This window comes from Aotus nancymaae, unplaced genomic scaffold (assembly GCF_030222135.1).
Source record: "Aotus nancymaae isolate 86718 unplaced genomic scaffold, 86718_ANA_hifiasm-v0.15.2.pri h1tg000267l, whole genome shotgun sequence".
NCBI classification, from domain to species: domain Eukaryota; kingdom Metazoa; phylum Chordata; class Mammalia; order Primates; family Aotidae; genus Aotus; species Aotus nancymaae.
The window spans coordinates 224,596-248,386 of record NW_026988682.1 but is presented as its reverse complement, the minus strand read 5'-3'; the positions used below and the strand labels follow the sequence as shown (position 1 = coordinate 248,386).

Genomic DNA, 23,791 nt, shown 5'->3' with positions numbered 1-23,791 from the left:
ACATTGTTCTTTCTGTCTCTATCAATTTTACTACTCCTGGGTACCTCATATAAATGAAATACTATAATATTTGTTCTTTCAAGTATGACTTATTTCACTTAGCATAATGTCTTCAAGGTTCATTCATGTGTTAGTATGTGTCAAAAGTTCTTTCTTTTTAAGGATGAATAATATTCCATTGTATTTACATACCACATTTTGCTTACTTGCTGATGAACATTTGGTTTGCTTTTACAGTCTGGCTATTGTGAGCAATGCTGCTGTGGACATTGGTGTACAGACATCTACTTCAGTGTCTGCTTTAGTTCTTTTGGATACATACCCAGGAGTAGAATTGCTGGACCAAATGGTAATTCTATTTTCACATTTTTGAGAAACTGCCATATTGCTTTTTTGTCATTTCGCATTCTTACCAACAATGTGTTAGAGTTCCAATATATCGGCCCAGGGCGGCAGCGGCGGAGGGCGGGGGGGCGGCGACGGCGGCGGCGGCGGAAGGGCTGGGCGGGGCCGCGGCGGAGGCGGCGGCGGAGGGCGGGGCGGCGGCGGCGGAGGGCGGGGCGGCGGCGGCGGAGGGCGGGGCAGCGACGGCGGAGGGCTGGGCGGGGCGGCGGCGGCGGGCGGCCCAGGGCGGCAGCGGCGGAGGGCGGGGGGGCCGGCGGCGGCGGCGGAGGCGAAGGGCTGGGCGGGGCCGCGCCGGAGGCGGCGGCGGCGGCGGCGGCGGTGGCGGCGGCGGCGGGCGGCCCGGAGCGGCAGCGGCGGAGGGCGGGGCGGTGGCGGAGGGCGGGGCGGTGGGCGGGGCGGTGGCGGAGGGCGGGGCGGCGGCGGAGGGCGGGGCGGCGGCGGGGCGGCGGCGGGAGCAGCGGTGGAGGGCGGCCCAGGGCGGCAGCGGCGGAGGGCGGGGCGGCGGCGAAGGGCGGGGCGGCAGTGGGGGCGAAGGGTTGGGCTGGGCTGGGCGGGGCGGCGGAGGCGGTGGGCAGCCCAGAGCGGCAGCGGCGGAGGGCGGGGCGGCGGAGGGCGGGGCGGCGGAGGGCGGGGCGGCGGAGGGCGGGGCGGGGCGGCGGAGGGCGCGGCGGGGCGGCGGAGGGCGAGGCCGCGGCGGCGGCGGCGGCGGCGGCGGCGGCGGGCGGCCCAGGGCGGCAGCGGCGAGGGCGGGGGGGCGGCGGCGGCGGCGGAGGCGAAGGGCTGGGCGGGGCCGCGGCGGAGGCGGCGGCGGCGGCGGCGGCGGCGGCGGCGGCGGCGGCGGGCGGCGGCGGCGGGCGGCGGCGGCGGGCGGCCCGGAGCGGCAGCGGCGGAGGGCGGGGCAGCGGCTGCGGGCGGCAGCGGCGGAGGGCGGGGCGGCGGACGGCGGGGCGGCGGACGGCGGGGCGGGGCGGCGGACGGCGGGGCGGGGCGGCGGACGGCGGGGCGGCGCCGGCGGAGGGCGGCCCAGGGCCGCAGCGGCGGAGGGTGGGCGGTGGCGGGGGCGGAGGCAGCGAAGGGCTGGGTGGGGCGGTGGAGGAGGGCGGAACGGCGGGCGGAGCGGCGGCGGCGAAGGGCGGGGCGGCGGCGGCGAAGGGCGGGGCGGCGGCGGCGAAGGGCGGGGCGGCGGCGAAGGGCGGGGCGGCGCGGGACGACGCGGGGCGGCGCGGGGCGGGGGCGGGGGCGGCGCGGGGCGGGGGCGGGGGCGGCGCGGGGCGGGGGCGGGGGCGGCGGAGGGCGGGGCGGCGGCGGCGGCGGCGGCGGAGGGCGGGGCGGCGGCGGCGGAGGGCGGGGCGGCGGCGGAGGGCGGGGCGTGGCGGCGACGGCGGCGAAGGGCTCGGCGGCGCGGGGCGGCGCGGGACGGCGGCGGCGTTTGGCGGCGGAGGGCGGGGCGGCGGCGGCGGCGGCGGGGGGGCGGCGGCGGCGGAGGGCAGCCCAGGGCGGCGGCGGCGGAGGGCGGGGCGGTGGCCGCGGAGGGCGGGGCGGCGGCGGGGACGGGGGCGGCGGGGGCGGCGGGGGCGGCGGGGGCGGCGGCGGCGAAGGGCTGGGCGGGGCGGCGGCGGCGGTTGGCGGCGGCGGTTGGCGGCGGCGGTTGGCGGCGGCGGTTGGCGGCGGCGGCCCTGGAGGCGGCGTCGCCCCCTGCCCGGTCTCCTCAGCGCAGCTGGCCGCCGACCAGGGCAAAGGCCGAGGCTACTGGGGCGGAGCGGTGGGCCGGGCGGCTGCGAGGCGGAGGCTGGCGTGGGCGTGGAAGCGACCGCCATGGCGTTCTAAAACCTAGCCACCCAAACCACAAACAGTTAGGATCTCACAGTTGTTGCATCTTAGGAGTTTAGACACAGCCCAGCGTGAGCCACGCCCCTCTCCCTCAGCCGGCCACGCCCCTCCCCTCAGGAGGCCACTGCCTTTGTGAGGTCGCTGCTTTTGTGAGGCCGCTGCTTTTGTGGACTGCTGGGGGTAGAGGCTGCAGTCAGTCGTGAGGCCCTGGCTGTACCTGGTTGGGTCCAGATGGGGGGCGGGGGTGGAGGCTGCAGTCCATCCTGAGGCCCTGGCTGTTCCTGGTTGGGTCCAGACAGAGGGGCAATCGCGTGCGAGAGGAGGAGAGTAGAGGGGCTTGTGCCGACCATGGAGCACAAACAGCAGTGCGAGTGCAAAGACGTGAGTGGCCGCAAGCCAGGCGGCATTTTTCTCTGGTGGCCACAGGCATGGTGGGGAACGGGGGCAAGGATTGCCACTCAAGCAAGGGTCGCAAGGGTCGCGATGCTCCCAACTGTCCCGCTTCAGGAGGCTGCCCTGTTGTGGCACCCGGGGGCAGTGGCGGTGACTCAGACTGTACCGGCCGCAACTGGCAGGTGCGGGACGCCAGGGGAACTGGTGGCCCGGGAAGTGGGAGGACTTCAGGAGGCCCTGAACCCTGCCTGACTGTGTGATTCTTCTGTGTCTTTCGTTGGAGTGGAAGTATTGATCTACTTATTTTATAAGTCATACTCCCCTGTTTCTTTATACCTAGTGTTCTTTTATTGGATGCCAGACATAACTTTTACTTTGTATACTGAATATTTTTATGTCCTTATAAATATTATTTAGAATTTTTGGATGTAGATAATTTATTTGGAAACAATTTGATTATACAGGTCTTGCCTTTTATGATTTGCTGGTGGGGCCAGAGCCATGTTTAATCTGGGGCTAGTTGTTCCCTGCTACTGAGTTAAAACCCATCTTAGTTCTCTACTCAAAGCCTTATGACTTATGAAGTTTTTCCAGTGTAGCTTTACAGTGAAATATTTCTAGTGGCAATAGGCATATTTTTTACACCTAGGTAGGTTCCAGTGACTGTTTTCCCCAGTCCTTTAGGAAGGTCTTTACTGTAGTCTTGGGTAGTTGTTTTACATGTGCTAATCTATTTCTTGCTAAAAGTTTCACTCTTGTTACCCAGGCTGGAGTGCAATGGCGCGATCTCGGCTCACCACAACCTCCGCCTCCTGGGTTCAGGCAATTCTCCTGCCTCAGATTCCTGAGTAGCTGGGATTACAGGCACACACCACCATGCCCAGCTAATTTTTTGTATTTTTAGTAGAGACGGGGTTTCACCATATTGACCAGGATGGTCTCGATCTCTTGACCTCGTGATCCACACGCCTCGGCCTCCCAAAGTGCTGGGATTACAGGCGTGAGCCACCGCGCCCGGCTCTGGGTTTTTTTTTTTTCCTATATGCATTTATCTTCTTTCTAGTACATTCAACAGTAGCCAAGATATTCACAAAGGGTAATCACATTTTATGTACTATATTATGTTTATGTCTGGTAGACCTGAGTGATATTTGGGTAAGCCCTCAGGAATCTTCCAATTGAAGATGATTGAGAAATTACTTTAGCTCACCAGGGCAGCCATGGATACGATACTCTATCTGATCAGAAACTGGATTAGTCCTCTGACGATGTGTAGAAAGGCAAATTGCTTGTGTATTAAATGTATTCTTTGTGTTTGATCACAAGGGAAATTTACCCTTTGTTATTCTCTTATTTTTGTAACATTACAAGTCAAGACAGGACTGATAATCCATTTTTAATATATTGTGACATTTTAAATAAATTGTTTTACATTTCTAATGACAAGTTAGTATTAATCAATACATTTTCTTTAATATTGCAGAAACAACACGTTCTAAAAAAAAAGGGGGCGTATTTACAAAAAATGCAAGATACTAGTGTTGAACGAAAAACGGGGAAAAATACGTTGAAGCATGAAGGTAAAGATGGAACACATGGTGATGTAGCTAAGTAGGAAATGCTTATCTATCTAAATATCCTTTTGTAATCCTCTGTGTATTTACACTCTTAGGCATTCTAAGAGGTGTGAAGTGGTATTTTATTGTGGTTTTGATTGTATTTCCCTGAGATTAGTCATGTTGAGCATTCTTTCATATACTTTTTTGTTATTTGCATGCCTTTGTTTGATAAATTTATTTAGGTCTGTTCATGTATTTTGCTCATTGTTTGTAATATCGTTTGTTTTTTTGGTTTTTTTGTTTGTTTGTTTGTTTTTGTTTTTTTTTTTGAGATGGAGTTTTGCTCTTGTTGCCCAGGCTGGAGTGCAATGGCGTGATCTCGGCTCACCGTAACCTCCGCCTCCTGGGTTCAGGCAATTCTCCTGCCTCAGCCACCTGAGTAGCTGGGATTACAGGCACACGCCACCATGCCCAGCTAATTTTTTGTACTTTTGGTAGAGACGTGGTTTCACCATGTTGACCAGGATGGTCTCAATCTCTTGACCTCGTGATCCACCCACCTCTGCCTCCCAAAGTGCTGGGATGACAGGCGTGAGCCACCGCGCCCGGCCCTGTTGTTGTTTTTTCACTGTTGAGTTGTTTCAGTTTCTTACTTTGGATAACAACACCTTATTAGACATATGGTTTATAAATATTTTACACAATTCTGTGGGTTGCTTTCTCACTCTGTGGATTGTTTTACAGCAATGCAAAACTTTTTAACACAATCTCATTTTTCTATTTTTGCTTTTATTGCCTGTGCTTTTAGTGCCATATCCAAACATATTGCCTAGATCAACATCAAGAAGCTTTGTATGTTTTCTCTTACAGTTTTATGCCTTAAGGCCTTATATTTATATCTTTAATTCATTTTTTGTTGCTTTTTTTATATATGATGTGAAGTAAGGCTCCGATTTAATTCTTCTGCCTGTGGACATACGGTTTTCCCAACAACATTTATGGAAAAAATTATCTTTCCCTATTGTTTCTTTTTTGTGTTATTATTAATTGGAAAATAGTTATTGTCTATATTTATATTGTTTTCTTTTATTTTTAATTGGCAAATAGTTATTGTCTTTATTAAGAAATTTTTATTTTATTTTAGGTTCAGTGACACATGTGCAGGTTTGTTTAACAGATAAACTTATGTCTTGAGGGTTTGTATTTCATCACCCTGGTACTAAGCCTAGTACTAGTACCCAATCATCATTTTTTCTGATCCTCTCCCTCCTCCCACCCTCTACCCCCAGGTAAGCCTCAGTGTTGTTGTTCCCCTCTTTGTGTCCATGGTGTTCTCATCATTCAGCTCCCACTTATAAGTGAGAAAATGAGGATTGGGATTTCTGTTCCTGTGTTAGTTTGCTAAGGACAATGGCCTCCAGCTCCATCCATGTTCATGCAAAGGACATGATCTAATTCTTTTCCACGGCTGCATAGTATTCCATGGTGTTTTAAAATATGCACCCTAGTTTTAAAAACCTAGTCTACCATTTGTGGCTATTTAGGTTGATTCCATGTCTTTGCTATTGTCAGTAATGTGCTGCAGTGAACATACACATGCATGTGTCTTTATGATAGAATTACATATGTTCCTTTGGTTATATAGCCAGTAATGGGATTGCTGGGTTAAATGGTGGTTCTGTTTTCAGCTCTTTGAGGAATCATCACACTACATTCCACAGTGGTTGAACTGATTTACACTCCCACCAACAATGTATAAGTGCTACCTTTTCTCTGATAACTTGTCAGCATCTATTATTTTTTCATTTTAATACTAACCATCCTGACAGGTACAAGATGGTATCCTCACTGTGGTTTTGATTTGAATGTATCTAATAATCAGTAATATTGGGCTTTTGAAAAATATGCTGCTAACTGGATGTTTATCTTCTTTTGAAAAGTGTCTGTTCATATCCTTTGCCTTCTTTTTAATGGGGTTGTTTGTGGTTTTTTTCTTGTAAATTTGTTTAGGTTACTTACAGATGCTGGCTATTAAACTCTTGTCAGATGCATAGTTTGCAAATATTTTTCCTATTTTGTAGGTTGTCTGTTTACTCTGTTACTAGTTTCATTTGCTGTGCAGAAGCTCTTTAATTAGATCTCATTTGTTAATTTTCGCCCTTGTTGCAATTGCTTTTGGCATCTTCATCACGAAACCTTTGCCAGTTCCTATGTCCAGAATGGTATTACGTATGTTGTCTTCCAAGGTTTCTATAGTTTGGGTTTTACATTTAAGTTTTTAATCCATCTTGTGTTGATTTTTATATATGGTATAAGGAGGGATCCAGTTTCAATCTTCTGCATATGGCTAGCCAGTTATTCTAGAACTATTTATTGAATAGGTTATCCTTTCCCCATTGCTTGTTTTTGTCAGCTTTGTCAAAGATCAGATGATTGTAGGCCTGTGTGTCTATTTTTATGCTAGTACCATGCTATTTTGGTTACCTCAGACCTATAGTATAGTTTGAAGTCAGGTAGCTTGATGCCTCTTGCTTTGTTCCTTTTGTTTAGGATTGCCTTGGCTATTCAGGTTCTTTTTTTGGTTCCATATAAAATTTAAAACAATGTTACCTTGTTCTGTGAAGAATGCTATTGGTGGTTTGCTAGGAATGGCATTTTATCTGTAAATTGCTTTGGGCAGCATAGTCATTTTAACAATATTGATTTGTCCTATCTATGATCATACAATCTTTTTCTATGTGTTTATGTCATCTCTGATTTCTTTAAGCAGCGTTTTGTAATTCTCAGTGCACAGATCTTGCATCTCCCTGTTTAGTGGCTTTTCTTAAGTATTTCATTCATTTTGTGACTGTTGTGAATGACACTGCATTCCTGATTTGGCTCCCAGCTTGACTGTTTTTGGTGTTAAGAATGCTAGTAATTTTTGTACATTGATTTTGTATCCTAAAATTTTCTGAAGTTGTTTAATAGTGTAAGTAGATTTGAGCTGAGACTGTGGGATTTTCTAGATATGGAATCATGTCATCTGCAAACAGGAATAGTTTGGCTTCCTCTTTTCCTATTTGGATGCCATTTATTTATTTATTTATTTATTTATTTATTTTTGATTGCTTGATTGCTCTGGCCAGGAATTCAAATACGATGTTAAAGACGAGTGGCAAGAGAGGCCCAACCTTAACTGTGCCAGTTTTCAAGAAGAATGCTTCTAGCTTTTGCCTATTCAGTATGATAATGGCTGTGGTTTATTATAAATGGCTCATTATTTTGATGTATATTCCTTTGATACCTAGTTTCTTGGGAGTTTTTAATATGAAGGGATGTTGAATTTTACCAAAAGTCTTTTCTGTGTCTATTGAGATGATTATGTGTTTTTTTGTCTTTAGTTCTGTTTATGTGATGAATAACATTGATTGATTTGTATATGCTAAACCAGTCTTGCATCACAGAAATAACACCTACTTGATTGTGGTGGATTAGTTTTTTGATATGCTGCTGGATTTGGTTTGCTAAAAATAGTTATTTTCTTGACGGATAGTGGCTCCTGCCTGTAATCCAGCACTTGGGAGGCTAATATGGGCAGATCACTTGAAATCAAGAGTTTGAGACCAGCCTGGCCAACATGGTAAAACCCCATCTTTACTAAAAATACAAAAATCAGCCAGGCATGGTGGTGTACACTTGTAATCCCAGCTACTCAAGAGGCTAAGGCAGGAGAATTGCTTGAACTCAGGAGGTTACAGTGAGACAAGATCACACCACTGCACTCCAGCTTGGGTGACAGAGCAAGACTCGATCTCAAAAAAAAGGAAAAAAAGAAAGAAATGGTTACTTTCTATGTTTATATGGCATAATGGAATGTTTCATTGCATGTGTATATTGTGGAATGATCAAATAAGGCTAATTAGCATCTGTGTATCTATATCTGTATCTCACCTCAAATATTTATTTATTTTTTTGTGGTGAGAACATTTGAAATGATTTAGTTTAAAATACCCATTGGGTTTCTTTGGCATCCTTTTCAAAGATCTGTTAACCACAGATATGTAAATTTATTTCTGGGTTTTATATTCTATTTTGTTGGACTATAGGTCTGTTTTCATGTCAGTATCATACTGTTTTAGTCATTGTGGTTTTGTAGCATACACTATTTTGAATCAGAAAATGTTATGCCTAATTGCATACCTTTGTTCTTGCTCAAGATTGTTTTGCCTTTTCAGGATCTTTTGTGGTTCTGTATGAATTTAGGATTTAAAAAATATTTTTGTAAAGAATGTTATCAAGAATATTATAAGGATTGCAATGAATTTGTAGGTCACTTTGTGTAGTACAAAAATTTTAACAATGTAATTTTTCTAATTCATGAACCTGAGATGTTTTTCCATTTATCTGTCTTTTAAAACTTCAGTCACCAATGGGTTCTAATTTTTGCTGTACAAGACTTGTATCCCTTTAATTAAGTTTATTTCTAAGTATTTTATTGTTTTTGTAAGTGGGCTGGTATTTCTTTCTTAGTTTTGTCTTTGGGTAGTTTGGTCACTGAAAATCAATTGATTTTTTAGTGGTGATTTTGTATCCTGCCACTTTACTGAACTCATTCATTCTAACATTTTTTTTAAGTGAGTCTTAAGGTTTTTTATGTACGTGATTATGTCATCTGCAAATAGAAATAATTTTACTTCTGTACACCAAATTGATCTAACAGACATGCACAGAAATTAGCACTTAACTGAAGAATGCCACACATTCTGCTCAAACATACATGAAACACTCTGTGGAAGAGATCATATGCTGGGTTACAAAAAAAATCCCAAAAAATTTAAGATCAGGCCGGGCGCGGTGGCTCACGCCTGTAATCCCAGCACTTTGGGAGGCTGAGGCAGGTGGATCACGCGGTCAAGAGATCGAGACCATCCTGGTCAACATGGTGAAACCCCTGTCTACTAAAAATACAAAAAATTAGCTGGGCCTGGTGGCACGTGCCTGTAATCCCAGCTACTCGGGAGGCTGAGGCAGGAGAATTCCTGAACCCAGGAGGCAGAGGTTGCAGTGAGCCAAGATCGCGCCATTGCACTCCAGCCTGGGTAACAAGAGCAAAACTCCGTCTCGGAAAAAAAAAGGAAAAAAAAAAAATTTAAGATCAAAATAATTACATTTATATTTTCCAACCACAATGGAACTAAACTTAAAATCAATAACAGAAGAAAAGCAGAAAACTTAAAATCACCAATAAATTAAAACTAAACAACACATTCGTTAGAAACCATTAGGTCAAAGAGGAAACCAAAAGGGAATTTTAAAATGGTCTCCAGGCAAAACAAACAAAACCCACAACATACCCCAATCTGTGGAATGCAACAAAGACAGATCTATAAGAGTAGTTTATAGCAATAAACACATAGCATTAAATAAGAAGATCTCAATTCATCTAACTTTACACCTCAAGTAGCTAGAAAAAGAAGAAAGTAAGTCTGAAGTCATAAGAAGAAAAGAAATAAATATTGTCATAAATAAATAAAATAGAAAACTTAGAAAGCAATAAGAAAAATAACAAAACTAAGAATTGATTGAAAAAAATAAAATGGGCAAACCCTTGGCTAGACTAAGAAGAAAAGATAAATCACAAACAAAAAGGTACATATTAATATATCTTTCAAAAATAAGAAGGATAATAAGGAACTCTTATAAACAGTTATATACTAACAAATTGGATAAACTAAAAGAATTGAATGGATTACTGGAATCATAAAACCTACCAAAACTGTTCAGACCCTCTGAACAGTTCAATAATGAAAAAGGAGACTGAATCTGTAATCAAAACGTTTTCAACAACTACAACAACAACAACAACAACAAAAATTGCCAAGGACCAGAAGACTTCACGAGTAAATTCTATCAAAACATTTAAAGCATTGTGGAAGACAGTGTGGTGATTCCTCAAGGATCTAGAACCAGAAATACTGCTTTACCCACACCATCTGTAAACTATATTTTCCAAAATTGTGGAATTTTTGTGTTTTGTTTCTGTGGGTTTTTAGTAAGTTAGTTAGTTAGTTTGTTTGAGATGAAAGTCTCATTCTGTCACCCAGGCTAGAGTACAGTGACAAGATCTCAGCTCACTGCAACCTCCTGGGCTCAAGGGATTCTCCTGCCTCAGCCTCCTGAGGAGCTGGGATTATAGGTGTGTGCCACCACACCCAGCTAATTTTTGTATTTTTAGTAGAGATAGAGTTTTGCTGTTGGCCAGGTTGGTCTTGAACTCCTGACCTCAGGTGATCTGCCTGCCTCAGCCACCCAAAGTCCTGGGATTACAGGTGTGGGCCACCTAACCTTGCTAGGTTATGGTTATATTTAAAAATTCTGTTGTGCCAGCTCCAGTGGTTCATGCCTGTAAACCTAGAACATTGGGAGGCCAACACAGGTGCGTTGCTTGTGCTCAGCAGTTTGAAACCAACTTGGGCAAAATGATAAAACCCTGTCTCTACCAAAAATACAAAAACTTAACCAGGCATGGTGGCACACATCTCTGGTCCTAGCTGCTTGAAAGGCTGAGATGGGAAAATCACTTGAACTTGGGAGGCAGAGGTTGCAGTGAACCATGATCATGGCCAGGGCACTCCAGCCTGGGCAACAGAGTAAGACTCCCCCTCAAATATTAAATAAGAAAATATAAAAAATTATTTTAAAATAATAACAGCCTTCCTGCTCTATATTTTACTCTGAATGTACAATTCAACACTGAACATTTTGATGTTAGTTGTCCTGCTTTTCATTGGTTTCTGTGTATCTTTTACTTTCCCTCTTAGAATCCCTGTCCATGTTTTCTTCCACGGTTTTTACAGTGTTAGCTCTTATGTTTAAATCCATCCTGGATTTAGGCATGGGCAAGGACTTCATGACTGAAACACTAAAAGCAATGGCAACAAAAGCCAAAATAGACAAATGGGATCTAATTAAACTTTTGCTGTGCAGAGCACAGCAAAAGAAATAATCCTTAGAGTGAACCGGCCACCAACAGAATGGGAAAAAATTTTTGCAATCTACCCATATGACAAAGACCCAATATCCAGAATCTACAGAGAACTTAAACAAATTTACGAGAAAAAATAACCCCATCAAAAAGTGGGTGAAGGACATGAACAGACACTTCTCAAAAGAAGACATTTATGTAACCAACAAACATATAAAAAAAAAACTCATCATCTCTGGTCATTAGAGAAATGCAAATCAAAATCACATTGAGATACCACCTCATGCCAGTTAGAATGGCCATCATTAAAAAATCTGGAGACAACAGATGCTAGAATGTGGAGAAATAGGAACACTTTTACACTGGGGTTGGTGGGAGTGTAAATTAGTTCAACTATTGTGGAAGACAGTGTGGCAATTCCTCAAGGATCTAGAACTAGAAATATTTGACCCAGCAATCCCATTACTGGGTATATAGCCAAAAGATTATAAATCAATCTATTATAAAGACACACGCACACGTATGTTCATTGCAGCACTGTTTACAATAGTGAAGACTTGGAACCAACCCAAATGCCCATCAGTGATAGACTGGATAAAGAAAATGTGGCACATAGACACCATGGAATACTATGCAGCCATAAAAAAGGATAAGTTCATGTCCTTTGCAGGGACATGGATGAAGCTGGAAACCATCATTCTCAGCAAACTGATACAGAAACAGAAAACCAAACACTGCATGTTCTCACTCATAAGTGGGTGTTGAACAATGAGAACACATGGACAAAGGGACACAGGGAGGGGAACATCACACAGTGAGGCCTATTGTGGGGCTGGGGGGTACTAGGGGGAGGGATAGCAGGTGGTGGGGGAATTGGGGAGGGATAACATTAGGAGAAATGCCTAATGTAGGTGACAGGGGATGAATGCAGCAAACCAACATGGCATATGTATACCTATGTAACAATCCTGCAAGGTCTGCACATGTACCCTGGAATTTAAAGTATAATTAAAAAAGAATCCCTTTCAATGTAATAGTTACATTGGTGCATGTTTCTTGCATTTCTAACTTTGATAACAGTTTTATTTTTAATTTATTTGAATTAGTACCAGAAAATTAAATCTCTAGTCATTGACGTTGTTGATTTTGGTAACATTTATATTATATATTTTTAATTTATTTGAATTAGTATCAAAAAGCCTCGGCTTTAAATCTCTTTTCATTTATGTTGTTAAATTTTCTTTATAGCTAAGTATGTGATATGATATAGGACATTTTTAAGTGTTTCATGGATATGCAAAAAAAAAAAAAAAAAGTCTGATTTCTGTCTGAGGGATGCAAGTTTTTTTTATTTTTTGAGACACAGCCTCACTCTGGCACACAGGCTGGAGTGCAATGGCATGGTCCTCAGCTCATTGCAACCTCTGTCTTCCAGGTTGAAGCAATTCTCCTCAGCTCATTGCAACATCTGCCTTCCAGGTTGAAGCAATTCTCCTGCCTCAGCCTCCTGAGTAATTGGGATTACAGGCACCCTCCAGTATGCCTGGCTAATTTCTGTATTTTTAGTAGAGACAGGTTTTCGCCATGTTGCTCAGGCTGGTCTCGAACTCCTGACCTCTGGTGATCTCCCCACCTCAGCCTCCCAAAGTGCAGGGATTACAGGCACTAGCCACTGTGCCTGGCCTTTCTTCTTTCTTAATGAAAAATGTGTTTAAGTAATTTCTCATTTCATATGATAGGCACTGTGATCTTTTGGTAGATAATAATGTCAGGTTAAGAAAGCATCTTTCTATTTCTAACATGTAAAACTTTCTTATTAGTGGTGAAAGTGGACATTTAAAAATATGTTTTATGTGTCTGTTAAGACTATGATATTTTATTGTTAAAACAACCACACACCCTTGATTAAATCAATTTTATCTATCATGTGTTTTTCTTCTTATACATGTGTAGATTAAATTTACTAACAATTTATTCAGGATTTTAACATCTAGGTTCTTGAGAGAGGTTGGGTTATAATTTGCTTTTCTCATAATATCCTGATCTGGTCGGTTCTAGACAGAGGGGCAACCACAGGCAAGAGAAGGAGAGCAATGGGGCCCTTGCTGACCCTGGAGCCGTACCTCCGCACCTGCTTCAAGCCTGCCCATGTCACCATCACCAAGGCAGATGCCATCCTCCTGAGGGCAGATGCACAACAGTGCCAACACGGGACTCACTGCAAGCCAGGTGGCATCTTCCTCCGGGGGCTGCAGGTATGGTGGGGAGTGGGGGCAGGGATCAACACTCTAGCAAGGGTCTCAAGGATCCCAACTGTCCCACTTCAGGAGGCCACCCTCTTGTCACACCTGGGGCTGGTGGCAATGACTCAGACTGTACCAGCCACAACTGGAAGGTGTGGGACGCCAGGGGAACTGGTGACCCGGGAAGTGGGAGGACTTCAGGAGGCCCTGAACCCTGCCTGACTGTGTGATTCTTCTGTGTCTTTGGTTGGAGTGGAAGTATTGATCTACTTATTTTATAAGTCATACTCCCCTGTTTCTTTATACCTAGTGTTCTTTTATTGGATGCCAGACATAACTTTTACTTTGTATACTGAATATTTTTATGTCCTTATAAATATTATTTAGAACTTTTGGATGTAGATAATTTATTTGGAAACAATTTGATTATACAGGTCTTGCCTTTTATGATTTGCTGGTGGGGCCAGAGCCATGTTTAATCTGGGGCTAGTTGTTCCCTGCTACTGAGTTAAAACCCATCTTAGTTCTCTACTCAAAGCCTTATGACTTATGAAGTTTTTCCAGTGTAGCTTTACAGTGAAATATTTCTAGTGGGAATAGGCATATTTTTTACACCTAGGTAGGTTCCAGTGACTGTTTTCCCCAGTCCTTTAGGAAGGTCTTTACTGTAGTCTTGGGTAGTTGTTTTACATGTGCTAATCTATTTCTTGCTAAAAGTTTTGCTCTTGTTACCCAGGCTGGAGTGCAATGGCGCGATCTCGGCTCACCGCATCCTCTGCCTCCTGGGTTCAGGCAATTCTCCTGCCTCAGCCTCCTGAATAGCTGGGATTACAGACATGCACCACCATGCCCAGCTAATTTTTTTTATTTTTAGTAGAGACAGGGTTTCCCCATGTTGACCAGGATGGTCTCGATCTCTTGACCTCATGATCCACCCGCCTCGGCCTCCCAAAGTGCTGGGATTACAGGCATGAGCCACCACGCCCACCTCTGGGTTTTTTTCTTTTTTTTCTATATGCATTTATCTTCTTTCTAGTACATTCAACAGTAGCCAAGATATTCACAAAGGGTAATCACATTTTATGTACTATATTATGTTTATGTCTGGTAGACCTGAATGATATTTGGGTAAGCCCTCAGGAATCTTCCAATTGAAGATGATTGAGAAATTACTTTAGCTCACCAGGGCAGCCATGGATATGATACTCTATCTGATCAGAAACTGGATTAGTCCTCTGACGATGTGTAGAAAGGCAAATTGCTTGTGTATTAAATGTATTCTTTGTGTTTGATCACAAGGGAAATTTACCCTTTGTTATTCTCTTATTTTTGTAACATTACAAGTCAAGACAGGACTGATAATCCATTTTTAATATATTGTGACATTTTAAATAAATTGTTTTACATTTCTAATGACAAGTTAATATTAACCAATACATTTTCTTTAATATTGCAGAAACAACACGTTCTTAAAAAAAAGGGGGCTGATTTACAAAAAATACAAGCTACTGGTGTCAAAAGAAACAAAACGGGGAAAAATACGTTGAAGCATGAAGGTAAAGATGGAACACATGGTGAATGTGAGAACATTAAAAGATGATGTAGCTAAGTAGGAAATGCTTATCTACCTAAATATCCTTTTGTAATCCTCTGTGTATTTATACTTGCTACTCCTTTTGTGCCAGACACTGTTCTAGGCATTTCTGTATTACAGTTCAAGTTGAAAAGTAGGCATATATGTAACAATCATAACAAATTATAACAATCTCATCAGTTGGCTCACGGGACAGGCTTGCCTGTACTGTAGTTCCAACCAACCTCCCTATATTTAAAATAACTACTGAAATGATACAAACTTGTACCTAAGATAACTGCTCTTATATAGCAACATTGTGTTCTATTATACTGCCAACCAGTAAGAAAGGGTGAAGGTAGAGAATTAGGGAAAAAAAGAAGGAACAAATAAATGAAGAGAGAAAAAATGAAGTAAGTTTACAGGGAGAAATGGCTTTGCTATGCCCAGTCTCTACCAGTTTCCTTTATTTATAACATTATGAAATTACAATGGTTTTTTCTCTTCTGATATTAGCTACAATTTCATGGCCAGAATGCAGAACTGTAGACTTGATTTAACTATCTTTGATTGTGTATGATCAGGAAAGAAGCTGATTATTTTCCATGCAGCTTCATCATAGTATCCCATGAAACCCATTTCGAGGTCAGAGCTTTCCTGTGTCACTGCAGTAGATTAGCAACTAGCCTTTGTTGACTTTTTTTTACCTGCCTCAGATCCATTTTGTACTGTTGCTTGTTATGCTTAAAACTCTGTTCTGATGGTTTCTTCCTCCACCGTTAAAACTATTACCTATTGAATGAAGCTCTGACTGTTTCAGCAAGCATTTATCAGCATCTAAAGTTCAGTACTTACCTAACTTTTAACTTTATTGAAAGATGAAATGTAAAGTAATGTGATTCATATCAGCCTTGGGTGTGAGCGGTTATGTATAGCTACTCTCCAGTCTCAGTGAAGGGTATATGTGTCATTGTAGTCTTCTTGCGAATTTCAGAAATACACAATAGTGACATCACACGTCATACATTTTTAGAGGTGCCCCTATTTCCCATGCACCATAATCAGGTCTTTCTGGTTTCCATTTCATCATAGCGTCATGAGTGTGAACTCAGAACAGTGTCACATCCTCTATACTCTTACGAGAAATTTGCCCCACACACTTTTGCAGCTGGTGATTCTCCAGGCAGAGTTCAAAGTGAATTTCCTGCTGCAGCTCCTTATCTTGTCTCTGTATTTTTTCATTCTCAGAAAATATCTCAAGGCATTTATTTTGTTTTTTTAAATCATCCTAAAGCAAAATGGAATATTTTGTGCAATTACGTGTACAATCACATGTATAGATTTGTGTAACCTCGATCACAATCACATATAGAACAGTCCAATATTCCAAAAATCTCCCTCACCCTGTTTATTTGCAGTCACACCCTCCTTCTCCCAACTAATAATCCCAAATTACCTCTGGGATTATTAGTTATGTTACCTCTGGGATTATTATCAAATAGTGCTATGTTCTCATGGATATATTTTTCTGTTGGAGAATGTTATGTAAATAGAATTTTACATCATTTGACTTCATGAAAATGGCTTCTTTTACTCAGCATAATACCCCTGAAATTCATCTAAGTTATTGCATGTGTCAATAGTTTGTTCCTTTCCATTGCATGGATCCATCAGAGTTTGTTTATTCATCCTTGAACTGAAAGAAATTTGAAGTTTGGTGTTGTTTCCATGTTTTGGTGATTATGTATAGAACAACCAGAAGTACAGTTGTCATTTGAACATTAAGGGCTGAGAGTTGGAGCACTGACCTCCTGCACGGTAAAAAACTTACATTTAATTTTTGGCTGCCCAGAAACTTACTAACAGCTCATCTTTGACCTTACTGATAAGATAAACTGTGGAGTAACATATGTTGTGTGTGTTATATATATTACATACTATAATCTTACAATAAAGTAAACTAGAGAAAAAATATTGTTAAATTGAGAAAGTCATAAGGAAGAGAAAATGTATTTACTGTTTGTTAAGTAAAAGTGGATCATCATTAAGGTCTTCTCATTGTCTTCATGTTGTAACACCTCTGGCCAATGAAAGCTCCTTAATTATAGCTCTAGTGGTATTTCTGGCATGATTCTAGTGGTGTTTGATAGCTCTTCTTGCTACCTGGGAAAACAGGAGGATTCTAACTTATCTTGTATGAATCTAGGTGCTTTGGCAACTTTGAAAATATAAAGTGATCACAGATTGATGCATTTATCTGTATTTATGCAAATACTTCATTTTCTTTATTATTGTGGCTTTAAAATAAGTTTTAAAATTCAGTGGTTTGAGTTATCCAATGTTTGTTGTTATGCCAAGTTGACTTCATTATTCTAGAGCCTTTGCTTTCTATACAAATTTTAAAAACTTGTCAATTTCTACAAAATAGCTTGCTGCTATTTAGTTGGGATTCACTTTTCATTTATTTCTCTCTGTCTAGGACCTTCAGTACAATGTTGAACAGCATTGGTGATTGTGTACCTCTTAATATTGTTCCAAAACATAAGGAAATGTGATACATATTCATTAGAATACCATATTGTATTTATTATATTATTTTTAATTATATGATGATTACTATATTATTAATGTAATGGTCAGTATAATATTATATTACATATTATACATGATATTTATAATTTGTTTTATGATTCTTGCATATTTGTTCATGGGGGAATTGGAAAAATTTGTAATTTATTATAATATCTGTAATGATATTTTGTATCAAGTGATTCTGATGTAAATGTATGAGATAGAAAATGTTCACTCTTCTTTAATTTTTTGGAAGGGTTGTGTAGAATTAGCATAATTTCTTGCTTAAATATTTAGCACAATTCAGAGGAGAAGTCTCTTGAGTCTGGAGCTTTTTTGTGGAAAAGTTTAAACTTCCTACTTAATTTCTTTGCTACAGGGCTCTTAAATTCTCATATGCAGTTTGAAGGGCAATAGTTTCTGTGGATTTGAAACTCGAGGGTATAGAAAACAGTATCTGTGATTATGAGTTCTTAGGAAATGCTTTTATCTTCTCCTCCTCCTTCTCCATCCATAGCCACAAGCGAAGGCATAATTTGTCTGCTTCCTCTCTGGTATGATTTTTTTTTTTTTCTTGTAGATGACTAATTGACAATGTAGCTCTTTGGAATCCTATACAGATGGTCCCTGACTTACAGTGGTTAGACTTATGATTTTTCAATGTTAGGATGTGTGAAAGCAATAAACATGCAATAGACACTGTATTTTAAGTACCCATACAACCATTCTGTTTTTCCCCTTTCAGTATAGCATTCAATAAATTACATAAGATATTCAACACTTTATTATAATGTAGGCTTTGTGTTAGCTGATTTTGTCCAACTGTAAGCTAATGTAAGTGTTCAGAACAAATTTAAAGTAGGCTAACCTAAGCTGTTATGTTCAGCAGATTAGGTGTATTCAATGCATTTCCAGCTTAACATATTTTTAACTTATGATGTTAACGTTTATTGTGATGTCAACCCCATTTTAAGTCAAGAAGCATCTGCATGTTTTTAGGAGCTGTTAGTTTTAATTCCCCATCTTTTGGGGGCCCAAAGTCTTGTTTTAAATGCTCTGACCAGACAATACATTTCCAGATGTGGCCAATGTCCCTAGAGCAGGTATCAGCTTCAGCATTTGTTTATCACTATAGATTTGTGTTCTCACAATTGTTTTACCTTCAGAAAGTTCTACTATCTCTTTGAAAGTTTAGCTATTTTTTAACAGTATGACTTTAATGCTCTATACTGAATTCTAGGCAAAATGAAAGACACTTGTTTAGCATATTGCTGGAAACCACAGAAGAGTTTTTTTGTATTAAAAATAGTTTTATCTTCACATTTAACTTTCAGATATGTACACTCTTAATCTCAGTCCATTTCTCTCTAAAATTGATGAGTTCATGTCCTTTGTAGGGACATGGATGAAACCAGAAACCATCATTCTCAGCAAACTGACACAAGAACAGAAAACCAAACACTGCATGTTCTCACACATAAGTGGGTGTTGAACAATGAGAACACATAGGCACAGGAAGAGGAACATCACAGACCAGGGTCTTGGGAGTGGGGGGCTAGGGGAGGAATAGCAGGGGGTTGGAGAATTGGGGAGGTATAGCATTAGGAGAAATACCTAATGTAGATGATGGGGCAATGGATGTAGCAAACCACCAACATGGCATGTGTATAGCTATGTAACAAACCTGCACAGTCTGCACATGTACCCCAGAACTTAAAGTATAATGAAAACATTTAAAAAATAAAATAAAATAAAATTGATCACACATCAATTATTTTATTTTATATAATAATCAGGTGTACACAAGAATTAACATAACTAATCCATAGCATGATGAGTTTTATAATATAAACATGTTTAGAGTGCTTTGAGAGCACTGGGAAAGGTATTTATTCAGGTAGTTTTCAAGGAAGACTTTCAAGAGTTGACATAAGCTGAATGAGAGCTAAAAGATGAGAAGTTTAAAGACAGCACAGGGCATTCTAGACAAAAGAAATTGCAAAACCATAGGCCAGAGAGGCATGAGAAACATGATATATTTAGGGAACGGCGATATATTCTGTCTCTGGACCATAGCATATATATGAAAGACTAGTCAGAGAAGACACTGGAGAGGTAGAAAAGGACATCAGATCTTATAGTACAGGTTCTTGCTAAGAATTTTGGACTTCACTGTGGAGAGTCTCTGAAAGCTTATAAACAAGGTAGTAACAACAGAAAATAAATACCTACTAGAGGATTAACATTAGCAAGTTGCTGAGGACGGATACAAACTATATAATTTTCTTTTTCTGATAAATAGGACCTCAGGCTCAGGCTACAGACCTGGGAATAGTTTCTTCTCCTCTTATCACCAATATGTAAGTATCTAAGGAATTATGTGTAATCATAAATAAAAATTTTAATGATTACATAAGAGTGCTGCTCATAAGCAAATGATTACATGGAATCCTCAATTTTTGTAGTTCTACTTGGATTTAGTGAAATTTATAGTCTTTTGCAGACTTTCAGCACTAGCTTAAGTTGTAGACAAACTGAATCTTTGTCCTTCCCTTTCTTTATCTCCATATCTCCTCTGTAGTTCTATAATCCACCTATTGTCAGGGTCTCCATGCCACTTTGAAGTGTATCTTCATCATAGCTTTCTTCAGGTAATTTCTCATAATCTGTATTTATTTCTTTGCCTTTCTTTTCTTTGAAATAGCTACCATTCCTTATGCTTTTTGAGACTATTGGCTTTCTAATACTGGTAATATAGTTTACTCTATAGTATTAATGACTTAATCAGTTATCCCCCACCCTAAAGGGTATTTTGCAGATTAATACAAAATAATAATCTCTAATAGTAGAATAGTAGAAGAGATATTTGTTAAGCCCAGGGACTTTTCACTCCTCAAACCTTAGTGACCACCTATTTTGTTGATGTTTATATCTGTTTTTCTCAACTCAAGAAAAGAGAGAGAGGAAAACATGAATCTAAGTAATAGCAATGAGTTATTTTACACCCATGCCACAATATTTTTAAAAAATCAGCAAGACAAATGAAGTCTAGGAAAGACTTTACAAACCCCAAATTCCCATGAAGATGATTGAGTAAACTAAGTTGTGAGTGATGGCAAATGATCTTGACATGTTCAGACCAGCCTTCTTGAAATAATAATTTTTACCTTAAGACAGATAAATCCCAGTTTGTTTGACTTATTGAGTATTCATATGATACATAACACAGTAAGAGATGCAGAAGGAAGGACACTGACTTGTCTAGTTCAAAGCAATAAAACTTGATGACCGTATGTAGACTACATGTAAAATAACATTGCTTATTTTATTTATTGGATGCATACATTTTTATTTACTGGAAATATAAATACATACCTCTTTACAGAAAAGGTTATAAGAGGCTCATAATATAGTTGTAAAAAGTGCATTTTTATCTTCTTCAACACAAGAATGTAGAACTACAAAAATCACTTGAATATTCCATAGCAAGCGTTTTGGATATTCTTTCCTTATAAATCTTAGCTTGGTGAAAAATAAAAAACTCTTTATCTTACCTGGAGCTTCTTACCTCTTCTCCAAAAGCATACACAGAGATCCAAATAAAGAGTAAAGACACATATGTCACACTCCTCTTGTTCAGGTTTAACTCCGAGTTTTATAGGAGTTTGCTGTGGAAGTCTCACATCTATTCCATCATTTCTTTCTCTTCTCTCACTTATTGCTTAGTTTTCTTGTTTCTGTTCAGTTGTTTAATGTTACAAAAGATTTATAAAATAGAGATGAAAATTCAGTACCAAAGGAATGAAAATAAAGAAAATATAACAGCGGTGGGAGTAAAGTTGCAATAATTCAGCATTGCACTTAGGTGATGAGTAAGCGTGTATTACAGGGAAGGTATAAGGAGTAACAGAGTGAAGAAAGCAATAAATCTATTATCCTGAAGGCTGTGGTTAAAACTTGTAGTTTATTTATTGGCTAATAGTCTGATGGTTTTTAGTGCAAGTATAATGGTCAAATTAGCATACATAATGAGTAAGTTTGACAATGATATATAGGAAAGATTGAAAGAAAGAAACTCAGAATCAGTTATCAAAGTCCATTAGTGGCATGCACAAAGGCTTCATTTGCCATTAGAGAGAAGTAGGCACAATCCAAAAGACTTTAGATGGGGATTTATTTATCAAACGTTTATTGAGAACCTACTATGTTCAAACTATAATGCTAGATCTTAGGCAGGTACCAAGATAAAACCATGTTTCTATGATTTCAGGGTATTATCTTTGAAGGATATTATGAAGCTGAAGCGAGGGGATAAAAATAAGACAAATTAAAACACCAAAACCTATTGCTATTACCTAGGCTCACTGCTTTTCCTAAATAAGTGCTCTCTGGAACGCTGCAAGTCTTTGATTAATTCTCTAGAGTTCCAGAAACTATAATTCTGGTCATTTTTCTTTTGCCAGTTTACTCATTATTTTTTTTGGAGGAATGAATATCTGAGATACTTACTCTGCCATTTCTGCTGATGCCATGCTTTATCCGGTTAATAAAATTGTTTTCTAATAGTCATTAGTAAAGCTTTTTCAGTTTTCAGATTAAATTTACATGTAGGCCTTTGTACTTTGGTTCTGTGTTGCATGCTTTTGGAGCAGAAAGTCTATTGGGAACTGGTATCAATGAATACATAGAACTCCTTGAGTTATGTTTTATGCCAACGATATAACATGAAGAAAACAGAAAAATGAATCTGAATGCATTAGGTTGCAGAATATCTAAGAGAAAAACCTGTGGAAACTTGGGTTGACCTAAGAAACCAGATCCTAGAAAAACAAATGAGGGCAAATGATAGAGAACATATCACTGACATCAGCTTCCATGCTCCTAGTTGCATACTGCAAAAAGGTACTAGTCTAAGGATAGACTGTTGTCACAAAACCCATTTTATGAACTGGACCCAGTGAAGTTTTTTTTTCCTGCCAAAATATAGGACGTAGTTTTCAGTCTGCCTATTTCTTAAAATTGAATTATAAACCTTGGGGAAAATGTAAATTTAATCATGTGGAGTACAGGCCTAAAAGGAGTGTACTTAAGAAAGTAGAAAGAAAAAAGAAACAGTTCAAATCAGCAAAAGTATAAGAAAATAAATCAGACTTCAGTTTTAGAACTTGTTTTAATAAATATTTATTTTATTTTCTATTATGTTTATGATTGAGCTATACTTTTTTTTGGAATTCAGAATATTTTTATTTCATTAGTGTGTGATGGTAAATGTAATAACACATAATAGAATATTGTCATAAACAGAAAAGGAATGCATCTAAACTGGTATTAAATATAGCTAGATATCCATGATTTTAACCCATAGTTATTGAATAATCATTCACTATTTTCTTCCTGCCATGGAATATGGGGAGGGAATGGTAGAACTATAGCATTTCAAAGAGTAAATAAATGACAATCAGAAAGTTCTGGTCAGATGCCTTGCTGCTCTATCAGACCTTTTAACAGTCAGAAGAAACTCAACTGCCCCCTCCCTGCAAATCCTATATCCTTTTTCAGAGAAACCAAAGTGGGCATGACTAAGGTGTGTTAAAAGAACAAAGATCAGAGAGGTACATTGTTTATGCTGTAGCTATAAGTCTGTTCCCATGAGTAATAAAGTACATTTCTAAAACTAGAGGCCAATCTAGGGAAAAAGTAAAATCGAAGGGTTGGAAAAAATGGTATATTCTTCATTTTGAATTTCTATAGAAAAACTCTTAGATACAACAAAATGATTCAATGATCAGAAATTTTAGAAAAAAGTTTTATAAATTCTTGACTCTATAATAAACAAATGATCAACCTTTCTCTACAGGAAAAAGAACTCGCTGCAAAATTCCTTTCAAGAAAAAGTATGTATCATAAAATCCACTGACAAAACAACATCTTAGTCTTACCTTCTGATACATCATAATAGAATATATTGTGTTAACTAGAAAACTAGGAGTCATCCATTGATATTTGTTGGTCTTCTTCTTCGTTCTTTTTTCTTCTTTGAAGTTCCTTTTCAGTTAATTCTTATACTTTTCTGTGGTCCAAAGTTGTTATCAAAAATAATATTAGGCCTTCAAGATGAGGTCTCATGGGTATAGAATGGTAAAATATTAAGGGATCTAGCCATCACAGGAAGAGAATGAAATAGCACAAGCCTATTCTATCATGGGAAGCTATATCGATATGCCCTTCCAGATCTTGTTGGTGAACTCAG

The 23,791-nt window shown here is 40.6% G+C and overlaps 1 protein-coding gene across 4 annotated transcripts; it reads left to right on the top strand.

The window, feature by feature from the left end:
- The first annotated feature begins 2,481 nt into the window (after positions 1–2,481).
- On the top strand, positions 2,482–23,449 carry LOC135273127 (uncharacterized). Of its 4 annotated transcripts, XR_010340978.1 has the most exons (7): positions 2,482–2,616; positions 4,112–4,208; positions 13,213–13,409; positions 14,854–14,953; positions 17,921–18,095; positions 19,844–19,901; positions 23,399–23,449. XR_010340978.1 is itself a non-coding variant. In XM_064372049.1 (6 exons), exons 1-6 carry the CDS (start codon positions 2,584–2,586, stop codon positions 20,238–20,240), a joined length of 603 nt encoding a protein of 200 aa, XP_064228119.1. In that variant the 5' UTR covers positions 2,482–2,583; the 3' UTR covers positions 20,241–20,628. The 4 variants fall into 4 exon arrangements, 2 of the variants coding, with proteins under 2 accessions (XP_064228119.1, XP_064228120.1); XM_064372049.1 differs by lacking the exons at positions 17,921–18,095; positions 23,399–23,449 and adding an exon at positions 20,123–20,628; XM_064372050.1 differs by lacking the exons at positions 17,921–18,095; positions 19,844–19,901; positions 23,399–23,449 and adding an exon at positions 17,450–17,855.
- Positions 23,450–23,791: the final 342 nt, after the last annotated feature.